Source organism: Cephus cinctus, unplaced genomic scaffold (assembly GCF_000341935.2).
Source record: "Cephus cinctus unplaced genomic scaffold, Ccin1 Ccin1_scaffold1553, whole genome shotgun sequence".
Lineage (NCBI taxonomy): Eukaryota > Metazoa > Arthropoda > Insecta > Hymenoptera > Cephidae > Cephus > Cephus cinctus.
In genome coordinates, this window is record NW_014333871.1 from 66,013 (window position 1) to 79,876 (window position 13,864).

The 13,864-nt window shown below is 34.5% G+C and overlaps 2 protein-coding genes across 4 annotated transcripts; one reads left to right on the plus strand and one right to left on the minus strand.

The window, feature by feature from the left end:
- The first annotated feature begins 421 nt into the window (after positions 1-421).
- Positions 422-7,006, plus strand: LOC107273301 (guanylate cyclase 2G). Of its 2 annotated transcripts, none has more exons than XM_015751364.2 (15): positions 422-712; positions 3,295-3,388; positions 3,470-3,649; positions 3,754-3,848; positions 4,063-4,176; positions 4,367-4,396; positions 4,745-4,873; positions 4,970-5,197; positions 5,327-5,458; positions 5,594-5,764; positions 5,824-5,905; positions 6,010-6,223; positions 6,294-6,512; positions 6,585-6,676; positions 6,773-7,006. In XM_015751364.2, the coding sequence occupies exons 1-15, from the start codon at positions 636-638 to the stop codon at positions 6,926-6,928; spliced, it is 2,013 nt and encodes a 670-aa protein (XP_015606850.1). In that variant the 5' UTR covers positions 422-635; the 3' UTR covers positions 6,929-7,006. The 2 variants fall into 2 exon arrangements, with proteins under 2 accessions (XP_015606850.1, XP_015606851.1); XM_015751365.2 differs by lacking the exon at positions 422-712 and adding an exon at positions 2,100-2,396.
- A 52-nt stretch (positions 7,007-7,058) lies between these two features.
- LOC107273300 (ankyrin repeat and zinc finger domain-containing protein 1) lies at positions 7,059-12,694 on the minus strand. 2 transcript variants are annotated; one of them, XM_015751362.2, is made up of 13 exons: positions 12,571-12,694; positions 12,349-12,503; positions 11,433-11,639; positions 11,011-11,348; positions 10,602-10,716; positions 10,372-10,526; positions 10,045-10,270; positions 9,713-9,982; positions 9,428-9,646; positions 9,069-9,351; positions 8,854-8,995; positions 8,603-8,776; positions 7,059-8,514 (listed from the first exon to the last, which is right to left on the minus strand). In XM_015751362.2, exons 2-13 carry the CDS (start codon positions 12,446-12,448, stop codon positions 8,341-8,343), a joined length of 2,403 nt encoding a protein of 800 aa, XP_015606848.1. In that variant the 5' UTR covers positions 12,449-12,503; positions 12,571-12,694; the 3' UTR covers positions 7,059-8,340. The 2 variants fall into 2 exon arrangements, with proteins under 2 accessions (XP_015606848.1, XP_024946362.1); XM_025090594.1 differs by having other exon boundaries at positions 12,601-12,690.
- Between the last annotated feature and the right edge of the window lie 1,170 nt (positions 12,695-13,864).

The following is a 13,864-nucleotide window of genomic DNA, read 5'->3' on the forward strand; positions in this document are numbered from 1 at the left end:
GTAGGCTTTTCATGCTACATACAGTGATGCACGTGTACACTTTGGTTTCTGTACTAGGAAGATTATATGAGGCTTCATAAAAGGTTTATGTAAGGCTTTTCTTTTCCCATGGGTTTTGTTATTGCGTGCATTTTAATTTTCCAGTATATTATACTCGATCAATCGTTACGACATGGTATTACTTTAACAGATTATTCGTATCTAAGTTTTACGTAACAGCGCTATAGTAGGCCTCGTTCACTGAATGAAACACAATACGTTCAATCGATTGCGACGTAAAAAATCTGTTCTAATGGCCAAAATTTTAATGAATAATTAACCCTTCTTCGGTACAATTCTGCTAAAGCTTCGCTTAGTACGATACAGAGATTTTGAGGTTAAGCTATATTACTGTATGTCGTAGCTGCCCGCCAATGGAGCTGCCTATGTCAGAATTACGAGGGTCGGTTTTGCGCGGGCGCCAAACTTTCCTTGTCGTGCAAAAATCCAACTCAGGTAAATCTCCCAGAATTCAGTTCGCAACCGTTCACAGTTATACGAAGAGAGCCTTTGAACAGTTGATAGGTAGAAATTGAAAAAAGTACTCAATCTCCTTATACCTTTGTTCGTACTACTTTTGAGATTGGGATTCACTTATGAACGTCACTTTACCGAATATATTCTACGGAATAAAATTACTTGAGGAACGACGAAACCGATTTCGGTTACCAAGGTAATGTGTGCTGTTTTAATTGTGTCGTGGGAATATTTGGTTTGTTTTTTTTTTGTTTATGAAACGAACACATACATGTTCTATGATTATATCTCGAGATCGAATATCGAATGATTTATTGCTGATCGATTTATGTGGAATAGGACGATTCGATTTATAGATATTTTAAAAAACTTTTCTCATTGTTGTTGTTCGTATTTTTTTCTTTGTTACATATTATCGAGTGCTTTGTATTATTTCTCGGCAAGTATTTGTCGTTTACTTGTTACATAATATTGTTTGTCGTTTTAAATTCACCCGGTCTCACACGTCGTTAATTATTTGTTATATTCAGGATGGAGGTAGTGCATTTGACAAGAAATTAAATTGCTTTTAATAATATAGAGGCAAGTGGTTAAGTGTTTAAAATTTAGACTAAAGCATGATCTTGATGTCTATGCCACTGATTTTTTCGAATTAAAATATAATTTTGTAAACACAAATTTTTAAGTGTCATTTTTTAAAAATATAACTACTCGTATTTTTTTTTGTCATTTTTTCAAAACATTTATCGGCACTCGATAGAAGTGAATTCACTGCATTGAAATTATTGGATCTCAATATTTATGTAATGTAACCGACATAATTTGATTTGATACATATATCGTCGATAGATCAATAAATGATCAGACCCGATCAAATATCATAATCGCAGACGCTGCCCAAATACCGAAATCAAAAATATAAGGACACGACACAGTGAAAGGAATTTTTTAATGCAAATAAATTTTTCTTGTAATCCATATCGCTTATATGACTATAGCTTCTGATTAAAACTGAGTTTTTAGCTTATGCAACTCTAGTAAAATTTTTGTTGATACATCCAAGACCTGTGTAGTTCCCGACAGGGCCAGTCTAGGCTTAACTAGGACCTCGACGATCCCTCAATTTTGATAATGAAATTTTTACTAGAAAACAGTCACAACCGAAATACTTATATCTTATGAAAGTATTATAATTAGACATTTTTAAAGTGATAGGACTTTGTTAAGATGAAATTGATTTACTACGTAAAGCATAATTGAAGATGAATTATGGAAATTGTTCGTTGCCAAAATTAGAAAAATATCAATTTTATATCGAGCAAATGTAAGAGACTCGTCTTAAGTATTTTTTATAATTACATTTTTTCTCTCTCTCTCTCTCTCTCTCTCTCTCTCTGTCTCTCTCTCTCTCTCTGTTTCTCTTTCCCTCGCTTTGGATCTTCCTTTTGCCGCCTACGCGACGCAGCTAAAATTCAACACGTCAGGATGCACTTAAGTCCAATTCCTGGGAAGAGCTCGCTAAGGATATTTCACTGCAGTAATCGCGGCATTCCTTAAACTCAGTAACTACTAAGCCACGGATTAGTACACTTTAGATTCTTGTTAATCGCACATGCAATCAAACCAACCAGGATAAATTTAATTATCCTGGATTTCTATTCCATCCGTTACATTAAACATACACATTTTTGATTCATGAGCGATTGTCAAAAACATTATTCAAAACCACGACAGTGATTAAATATGAGAGTAATTAAAAAAAAAACTTGATACATTAAAAAAAGTAATTTTAGAACCCGTAAAAAACTTTCTAAAATAAAGAATCCTTGTAAGAAGCAATAACAAAAACGTAAAACAAAACTTGTGATAAACATATGTAGGTAGGTACATCTTTTTATCTTATTTATTCGCAAACCGAATTATTCTATGTATACAATGTCGGTTCTTCTTGTACTCTACGTAATTTCTTAGAGCTTCGATGAACAACACGAAATACGTGTATACGTCGTTATATATAGTATGCGTTCCAAGAAGAGCCAAGATTTCTTGAATGTTCAGATTGAAAAAAAAATCTCAATATCAGAGGTACGGCCATGAAATCGTAGACAACGAAATTCATCTCCGATATCACATATTTTTCATTGAACCGTAAATGCTTTATTATTATAACTTCTTCGCCACGTGCAACTGCGCTAGAAATCTGCATAAGTCCTTAAACGAATATGTAACGTTTACTTACGCTATTTACACTCATTACATATATATACATATACATAGTAATAAGAGCTGATACTGACACAACAGAAATTTAAATCCCATTTCATCAAAGAACAGTTCTAATTATTTTCCATTGCATCGATAAAATTCTAAAGACCTTCAAGATTCCGAGCGATAACGAATGACTAATCGGATAGATGATACCAATTAGTTAGAGAGAAGAAATTCAATTAAGAATAAAATGTGAGATAACGCATACCGTTCCAAGTTCATGGCATCAGAGGGTTCAAGTTCGTAGTCAAGTATAAAAAGTTTATTACTAGGCATGAATTATCTCGCATTACTCCTCTCGGTTCTTATAACGGATATAGATCCCTTTCTATCTTGATTACCTTGAATGGGGTGGTATATTGTTTTAAGGTTCGAAAGACAATTTAATTGTCGATCTTTAATCTATTTTAATTGGGAGGCTTAGGAACTAAGGATTGATATACTCGAATGTATATAAAGACATTTTAAAAATGATCTACTAACCTTAAAATGATTTTTGTATAACTGCAGAGCTTCGATTATGAAACTGTCAATTGCCGATCAGCCAAGATCACGAAGAATATCTATTGGGACAAAAACAGAAACAACGGAAATAATGAACGAGGTAACATGCATTATACTTTAAGTGTTATGAACAGGTTATGATTCAAAATCGCACAAAAATTGAACCGAACAATTATCTCAGGTGGGAGTAAGAATGGGCTGCTTCCGCGTTAATCCAGGATCACGAGAAGGACGACGGCTCTATTTAATACAAATGATCCTACTTCCGTTTGTACCGATTATCGCTTTGATTGCTCAAAGTTGTCACAACATGGCTTCCGCTTCCCGTGCACTTCGCTATGCCGAGTATACTAAGCAACAGGTCTATCTACAATTACATACACTTTAACGATTGTACCAACCTAATCCAATGAACTTTTGAACAATTTCTTGATAAACTATATTTTGTCCTAAACAAAATTTTAGATCAGTCTCACAGTTGAACTCGGTCGGTTACTTGTGGCTTTTCAAAAGGAACGAGCTGAAAGTGCGCTTTACATTATTGGAAAGAATGAGAACTGGTGGGTCCTATGTAAATCGATAATAAAATTCGTAGGTGTAATATCTCGATAGAAATCTGTCATTTGCTTAGCTCAATTGAATTGTTATGACTTTTTAAAAAGTTGTCACAATGACAGAATTGTCATGATATGAAAATGTATCAGATTCTGGATCACGGATACAAGTACAACTTTCGTTGAATGCAATCGATATTTTTTTGCTTTTTAAACGCAGGACGAGCTTGAACGATACGTTTTCTCGCACCAACGACGTCCTCAGAAATATCAACAGAACTATGAGCAACGACGATTCCACCGGAGGCATGTTGTTGCATTTGGCAAATTTTAGGTACATCTGTTACGCATATAATAAAAAAGGCATCTAAATTCCTAGAATGTGCATCTGAAGAATCAGTAACCTCAAAATTTAATTTACTAATACAATTTTAAAACTCTTTCAATTCCTTGTTCGAAACGTAGTCTTAATAAATGTCTAGAAATAAAATTGAAGACGTCAACCTCTCTGTAATTCCTTTCAGCTACATACGGAATGAAATCATCGAAATGGCGTAAGTCGATGAATCTTCTTATTCGTGGATGACTTATGTGATCAGTACGAAGGTCAGGATTATTGGAATGAAGTCGGCATCGGAACCTCTTAGAAACCTTTTCCGGATGCAATGAAATTATAATGAAGTGTGACGAAACGAAGTTAATTAGTAGTTCCGACGTAAACAAGGCCAAATTTGCATGCTAATGTTCAAGGTTCCCGTGGACGAGTTTAGACATGTCGACTGGTTAAAATTCGAGCTTACAATTTAACGATCGATATACCAGACGATTTAAATGCTTCAATATTTCACATCGCGCGAAAATGCAGAATCTTCATTTATCCATATGTTATTTATTTTGTACAGAATTGAAAACTCGTCCGTCAAAGGTGAAATAGCTGAACGTACAACCAGTTGGTACGTCAATGTCAATCATTACATTCTTGAACAAATTTCCCGAAGAATTGGAGAAACGGCAACAGGTGACACATGGAGGTATACAACTTGATGTCAAGTTCGTCAATATTTGCATCGTCAACTGTAATTAATTGATTATAATATTATATTCAACGCCATTATATACTATTCCAGATTGATGATCGCCTACAAGTACATATTACAGGCTATAGAGCATCTGACTATATCGATAGTGTATGGATTGCAAAAATACAGTAGCGGCCACTTACTAATTCCTGGACTCATGTCTTACGTAGAGCATGATACACTTGCACATGAGTATTTGAATGCCATAAATCATTTCGCGCCGAATCTTACAAAGAAAACAGAACAGTCCGATGTATACGGCCTAATGATGGATAGGTATCAATATCTATCTGCTTTAATTTCTGCAGCTTTAATCATATTATAGTATACAGTATATTCATGGCTTAATAGCACTGGGTTGTTTTATATTTCAATACAGAATGGAGGTTTCGTTTTGTTTCATAGTCGCAGACACATTTATACGAATGAGATGGGACCTTTTGACAAAATAAATACGGTGAATAATTATTACACAATAATGGAGGATTACGTGCACTTGCTACGCAATTGCGAGAGTGAACTGCAAGAGGCAATAAGGTAGATCTTGATATTAATATTTATTATATACAGTTACATTATAGTATTTAATATTCTATGTAGTTTTGGCAAATTTTGTTCACTTTTAATGTACTGTGTCACGTGCAATTTAATTATTTTATACTTTAACGATAGGCAGCAACTTTATGTCGAAATGAGATCTGCATCCAGTCAACAAGCAGCTCTAATAGCCATTCTGGTTTTAATACTTATTATATCACCTATCATTATACTACTGGTGCGAAACGCCACCATGACCATTCAAAAATTTGCCGATACGTTAGTATTAAGAGCGCACGAGCTAAGGTATGACAAGTATACTTTTTTTACATTTCTTTCCGAATTTTATTCAATTTTTTTTTCAGATGTGAAAAGGGTAAAAGCGATCGATTACTTTATCAGATGTTACCACCTGCAGTGGTTAGGCAGCTAAAACAACAAAGACAGGTAATTGTTCTTTTGACAGTTATATGTAATTCGATGACTCGTTCTGCAATAAAATATTGTATTCTTGTATAATGTATTCTTTGAAATTTAATACCTTGTCATAGGTCCCAGCAGAGAACTTTGACTCAGTGACAATTTATTTCAGCGATATAGTCGGCTTTACCAAATTAAGTGCCAAAAGCACGCCCATGGAAGTGGTCAATTTGTTAAACACACTTTACAGGCTGTTTGACTCGCGAATTCGTAAATACGACGTCTACAAGGTAGAAACCATTGGAGATGCGTATATGGTAGTCAGTGGACTACCGCAGAGGAATGGTATGTGTACTACATTTATGATCTGCTGCCTCATAATTTGAATGAGAAATTTTATATTTTTTTAACATAGGTAGTCGTCACGTAGCCGAAATTGCAACGATGTCCCTGGATTTATTGGCTGGTATTCGGTGCTATGTAATACCTCACAAGCCAGAAGAGAAACTGGAAATTCGAATAGGAATTAATACTGGACCATGTGTTGCTGGAATTGTGGGAACCACCATGCCACGTTATTGTCTTTTTGGAGATACCATAAACACAGCTAGCCGGATGGAATCCACCGGGGAAGGTTTGAAGGTTTAATTAACATTCTTAAGGTATTTAAGTAGTTTTGTTCCATTGTCAATTTTTGATCTTGCAGCTATGAAGATACACATATCTCAAAGCACAAAGGAAGCCCTTGATCTTCTTGGTGGTTATACAACCGAATTAAGAGGAAGTATGGAAGTCAAGGTGAGTATGTAGTAGGTAAAGAGAGGCATTTAGTGAGTACATTACTATAACAATTTTTATGGCTGCGATATGACAAAAGAATAATTCTTATGCTAGGGCAAAGGGCTAATGAATACATACTGGTTAACTGGTAAGGATTGCACACCAGAAATACAAATGGATTATGAAGATATGCAAATAGCATCAGATGATATTATCAACCCTGAATTTCTTCAGATAATAAGCAGCGATAATGAAATATTTTATAGTTAAAAAGTAGCTATGTCCATAGAACTATTTATGTAAAGAGGAACAGAAAATCTCTATTTTATGTTATGACAGGAAAGTGGCGTTTTAAAAATTGCACTGAAGTACCTACTGATGTAATGATACAATGACTGTATATTTTTTAAAGAATTTATTTTGTCACACTTTTCACACTTGTGAAATTTCAGCTACACTTACACTTTGTTCTACGATTCACTATTTGTAATACATCTAGTTATCTTGTCTGTCACATGTCAAATGTTTGACAATTAAGAATCGACAATATGCAGCAGTTATCAATTATCATTGTTCTTCATATTAATATTTATTTTGCATACGTAATAACTTACGAGTACGTTAACTTTTAGCATAATTATGCTTTAATCAATTCATTTTGAATATATCTGCACATGTGTACTTATCTACTTAGAATACACACAATGTCAAGTTTTTCACGCGGTATGATATGCAATAAATGCATGAGAGTCACTGCAAACAGTTAAGAGTAAAAAATCAAAGAGATCTTCCCTTAGATCGCAGATACTATTTATCAGAATATATACACATCGTACCACAATGTGGATAGTTAATGAAGAAACAAATGTTATAAAATATTGTATCCCAAGACCTTCACCTGTAATTAACTAGTAATACAATGCCCATAAACAATAGAGCTTTGTATATATTAAACAAATTTTCATTTTGAAACGGCTAAGTGAACAGTATTTAAAATTTTACATGCATGTACAAAAAGTATCCACAGATTAATGCACCCATCGGCATCGGCATCTATCTTTACAAATATATGTTAAATTTTATTCAAAAAAAAATGAAAAAAAAACGTAACTGGGTCCTCCCTAAAACGTTGAAACTCTAGAATATCTCACTTTTAAACTAGATCACTATTATCTTTAGCAACATTCACAAAGAATTCCTTAAACGCCACTGAGTAATCTAAATCTGTGCGCTTTAGGATTGTATTACCAATGTAATTAATCTTAGGGACTTCTTAAGGACTTTGAGATTTGTTTTGTATATAACACTGGCTACCGTATAAAATCAAAAACCTGTCTATTTGAAACCTGAAAGGAAATCTAAAAGGAACGAGACGATTATTTGAAAGAAGAGTGTAATTTAACCTGAAACATTCTCAAAATGTCTTTAAATAATTCTGGCAACACTGTTTGGCATGGCAATTAATTGTATAGTTATCGAAATTACTATGCGACATTTAGAACCTGATATATTTTATAGTTGAAATAGTTCCTACCCGTGTCTGATTGAAAACAAAGATGCTTTCAACTGCAATCTCTCGGTTATTTTATACCATATGATTTTTCACTCTCATCATAGACCTGCTGTTATCTAGACATCTCGAAATAGATGAAAGGATTGTCCTACAGACATGTAGGGTGGCATCAGAGAATTGCTTTGTGACGGAGACGATGTTCCTTCAGACAAGGCATAGAACAAAAACGATTAGCATTGTATTCAAAAGGCACTTTGCCACTCATATCGGAGCCACATTGGAAACAGCGTGTTTCGACTTTGCCGCCTTGTTGCCGAATTCGATTCTCAGCTGCCAATGCTCTCTGGTAACAAGAAAAAAAGTTAAATGTAAGAACATAAAAAATGTATAAAGTAAAAAGTAATACAGTGATATAAGATCTGTTTAAGTACCTTCTCTCTGTCACTAAGATGAAGAAACCTCTGCCTTGCCTCTTCTTCTTGTTTTTTAATCTCAAACTCCTTCTTCTTCATCTTCTCCTTCTTACGTTTTGCCCTTCTCTGCTCCTTCTTTTTCTCGAGGATCTCTTGCTCCATCTCGACAGTCATTGGTCCAGGTATCCGAGACTGGTAACAACGAATTATGAATATTTCGCATAAAACTATTTAAGTCGGTGAAATATTTATTGTCAATTTTGACTTACCTTATCGTAATTAAACTTTTCAGGATTCTCGCACATAAATCGTCTGAAGGTATTTCTTGTCTCTTTATCCGCAGCGGTTACGTAAGGTGTTTCACGTTTTTTATTTTTATTGCAAGGATCCGATCCAATTTCGAGCAAAGACCTGTCAGATAAAATTACTAAAGTAATATTATATAATTACAATAAAAAAATTATTATGTTGTAAAAACACTTGCCAAACTAATTTTACATATCCCTTAGCAGCTACCATATGCAACATTGTATTACCATCTGTGTTGGGGTCGTTTACGAGTTTAATGACATCATCCATTGTAATAAGTGCAACGGAATCTAAGGCTTGCTCCTGTTCTTTGCTAATTTGCTCTTCGATAACCTGACATCTACGTATCTCAGTTAAAAGACTTTCCACAGCTGAGGACAGTAACTCAATGTCTCCAAGCTTACAAGCTGCCCATAACTTCTGCTTTACACTGACTAATACTTCGTTCACCGGAATTTCTAAATTGAAATTCATTTACCATAAGCGATACAGAATTAAAAATGTGAAGCCAAAAATGTCAACTCAACACAGTACCTTCGTTGCGGTCCTTTTTTACTTTTCTCTTCTGCCGTCGAATTTTTTTACTCTTCATGTATCTAGGAACAGTATCCTGGAAGGCTTGCAAGTGATCATTGAATTCAATTTCAAAATTTTCATGTATCAACGGAATGTCCATTATGTTACCACTAGAACATTCCTCTTTCTCGTCAGTCTCCGATCCTGAAGATGATTGAGCTAGTCGAGCCACTATATCTGCAATGTATATAACTTCGTTGTTACACTGTTGTTAATGTTATATCTGTCTGAAAAGTAAAGTACCTGGTAGCGGACGTCGTGGACTTTTTCTAGGTTTTGCTCTGTCTATATGAGAACGTGGACTTCTATATTGTCTTTCAGGTGTTGTTTGCAATGAGTTTTTAGTCTTTTCATTATTCTGCACCTCGCTAACACCGTCAGTTCCGGGATTAGGATTACTTTTATCATCAAGAATTTTCTCAGATGTCTCCTCTACATCAACCTTCAAGACCTTTTTACGGATAGGTTGGCGCGGTGAGATGGGAAAGCAATCAGTGAACTGTGCTGCTGATCCTAATCAACATTCGTCCAACTGTTATTATGAATGTTCCATGATAATTGTGATAATTATTTACCATAAATTTCCATTGTGCTCAGTATATCATACACTCGTTTAACCTCGCTGAATGTCGCTCGCGCTGTAGGAAATGGCACAGGTCTTAGTCTCGAATCATTTTTATCTAATGATGGATTTTTCCCACCAAAAAGCACCGATCTATTGTAAGGACCGACAGCTCTATATAAGATCAATGAGGAATTGGCAATTTCCGTAGACCAGGATTCTAATATTTCTTGTACGTGCTAGAAGAGTATTAGATGCGTAAGTGTTTTGAATAATACTTAATATACTTATAATCTTATAAATATTTTGAAAGATTGAGATTTTTATAATTTTTATATACCTGAATGAGGGAGGCTCTATTATAACGACGTAAATTTGCTCCAGCACTTTTTGGATGACTTCCCATTGTACGCATATCTCGGGAACATTGCGCACCGCCTTGTTTTGCACGTACAGTATAACTGTGAAAAGTTTTGTGCACTACTGCCTCACCACCTACAATTAATGTTGTAAATATACCATGCAATTTTTAATTATTCATAATATGCTTAACTTATTTGAAATTTATACCTTGAAATACTGCAGCTGCTACATGGCCTCCACCAAGCATTATCACGGTCCAATTGGTTCTCTTCCCACTCTCCAAAGCCTGAGCTATTATCTCGTTATCTTCTTCAGGAACTTCCTAAAATTTAATTGCAACTCTCCTGATCGGACAACTACAGACCCGCCATGATTTTCTAACAAAATAGACGAGATCACAAGATAATATATGTGAAATATGCAGAATGTTTGCAATCTTGGGCACATGTGAACTATCACAGTTATTGTCAGTAATTTACTGGTTATACTTAAAAAAAACTTTATTGTCAGTTGAACATCCAATCTTGCTACTTTGTAGTATGTTTAATGACAGAGATGACATGTGCATAACATTGCTGAATAACAGTGACCAAGCTTATTGAGTGATGATAAGTACCTTCTTATTGTGAAGTAAGCATCTATATATACTGAAGATATTTCCTTCCTCATTTTCAAAGAAAATTTTAGAGTGGCGACTTGCTACTACTAATAAATTTTTCTTTTTTTTCAAAACTTCCTCATCATTTTCTGTATCAGAACTATCAGACGTAAATTCAACTGCTTTATTATTATTTTCTTGCCTTCTATTCTTGTTATCAATGGATGTTGGACTGGTCTTCGTTCCTGATTCTTTACTACTAGAATTTCCATTTGGTGAACTGCCTGTATCTGAGGTACACATTTCCTCTTCATTTTCTGATTCTGATTCTGTACCAGGTGTACTAGATACATCATCTAGAATCATATAAATAATGATTATCAAAAACTATTAGGGAATAATTCCCAATCAGAACAAGTGTATAAAGGCAATGTGATTACCTTTATCAGCTAATAAACCAAAATCATCTTCGCTAATAGATTTAAGGCCATACAACCGTTGCTTAAGATTATAGCAATGCCAATCTGATTTATAATGAACACGTTGCTTTGCTTGATCCTCAAAAACAATATTGCAGAATGAACAGCTTAGTGAGTCAGATACAACTAACTCATCAAGTTGGCCCAGTATTTTTTCTGTGTCTGAAACTAGTATGTTTTTTGCATGAGAATATGTTATAAACTAAAATTTAATACATCCCCATAAGTTTTATTTGTTAACTATACAAGTTTGATTAGGATTATTGCACTGCCAAAAGATGATTCTATCGATTTGATTTCTGTTAATTCACATGGTAGAACCATATTCAGGTAGTATAATAGTACTGAATAACCATTTATATATTTTAATAATTCTAAAAAGAAATGTTAAAAGCACATTACGAATAGTATCTTATTTAAAGATAAATTGAAATAAACTTTATTATTAAATCAAATATTAACATCTAATAATATGGTCATTTTTCTATTTGCACCATTGTGCGATCTGTTGTAATTATCAGTAATGAATAAATTTTAGGAAATTAATTTTCCATATGGAATTTTATAAGTTCGTAACCCAAAGGGGTAAAATTACAGAATACAACTTCTTGAAAGACTACACGAAAAAAAAATTAAAAATTCCACAGCTAACTTTAAATAGGAGTCGTATTCTGCAGTTTAGCCCCCAAAGATAACACAAAACATTGTTGAAAAGTTAACTAATATTTTGACATGTATCAAAAAAATCTCAAATACAAGTATGGCGAACATAACACGACAGTCTAGACTATTTGCAAATACGCAGATAAGCTAAATGGTATATTAAAATCTTGTGTAAAATGAAAAAGCGTTTCGATTATCATAGCGTAAATCTTACCAGATGTAGATTTGGATTGCATGCATTGCGCAACTTTAATTCCTTTAGTGATCCTATTGAAATCCTCTTGGTTATATATTTTATAAATCTGATGATTCATGATTGAGTTCTCTGCCTGTATATTATCGTTTTACTGTGCACCAACTAAAAATATGCTGCAATACAAGATTTACATAAATATAACTAAATTTGCGAAAATTTTCAAGATTACAGAAAACTGACAGCAAATAAGAGGCCGTGCTAAGCACCTACTAGCTACAGCCCTTCTAGCAAGAGTCCGGCCCAGTCCGGCCAACGATGGGCCTCTTACTGATTGGCTCCACCATTTTGAGGACTCTTCCCGGAATAGGATGTTGTGTGTGAATACGTATATCGGAGGGATTCGCATTGTGTAGTGGGGGTAGTGTTAAGCCCTGTATGGCGGGTTGCCTGTACCTGGCGCGAGACTCGACCGAGTCTCTTGATGGTAAAGATTGATAGTTTGAAAATCCGCGCGCAATGTCATGGCGGTTCCAAACGAGCTCTAAACATGGCGTCCCTCTCGGGTATTGGCCGGACTCTTAAGACCTTCACACACAAATGACGTAACGACTTAAGACGCAACCGTAAGCTGTAATCAGTAAGCACCATCGCACACCACACGCGTAAGGAGTAAGCTAGGGCCAATCACACTCAAGAAAGAATTGCACATTTTTATCAAAGTGTCGTCATTGTACATACTATAATTTTATTTATTACAATACATTGTTGAACAATAGTGCTTATGATCATTCATTGCTGGTTTTATTCAATATCAAAGCACATCAAAGCCACTCGTCTCACGTGTAAACAATGTTCTTTTAAACGAGAACGCGCGAAGGTTTGTGATTGGTTGTCCGTAAGAAGTAAGCCGTAACGATTTCATCCTTACGATATTTTTCGGCACTACGGCTTACGTCTTACGGAGAAAAGTGGAGGGGACAGTACTAGATTCTGATTGGTTGGTTTCCTTACGCTTACGTGTTAAGTCGTTACGTCGTTTTATGTATGAAGGCCTTTACTAGAGGGACTCTACTACTAGTTTAGATACAACATAACTACATTTATAAATTTATGGTTACATCATCTTGCGTATTATTCATTGTCCAAACATGCAGGAAGTTTCACGATAAAAATCTATCGGATAGAATATATTTTTTGCAATTCTTATATTTACAACGCAAACTTTGAATAGAATGGCGTTTATAAAATCATGCATCGTAACATGGGTTTCTTAAATCCAACTTATAAATATAGATATGCATTTTTAAATTGCGTTACTTGATTCGTCTGATGAAAGATGCCAAAGAGTTGTCAAAATTAGCGTGCAGGAAACAGAAAAATTGTCACAAATTAAAGCATGGAATAGGGGCAAAGAATTTGACAATAAGATATGACCATTTAGTTTATATAATTTGTTAGTTTATTGAAATTGAGTACAACTTAATGATTATGAAACATTGTGATATGTTATGATCGGATAATAAATATTAAATCT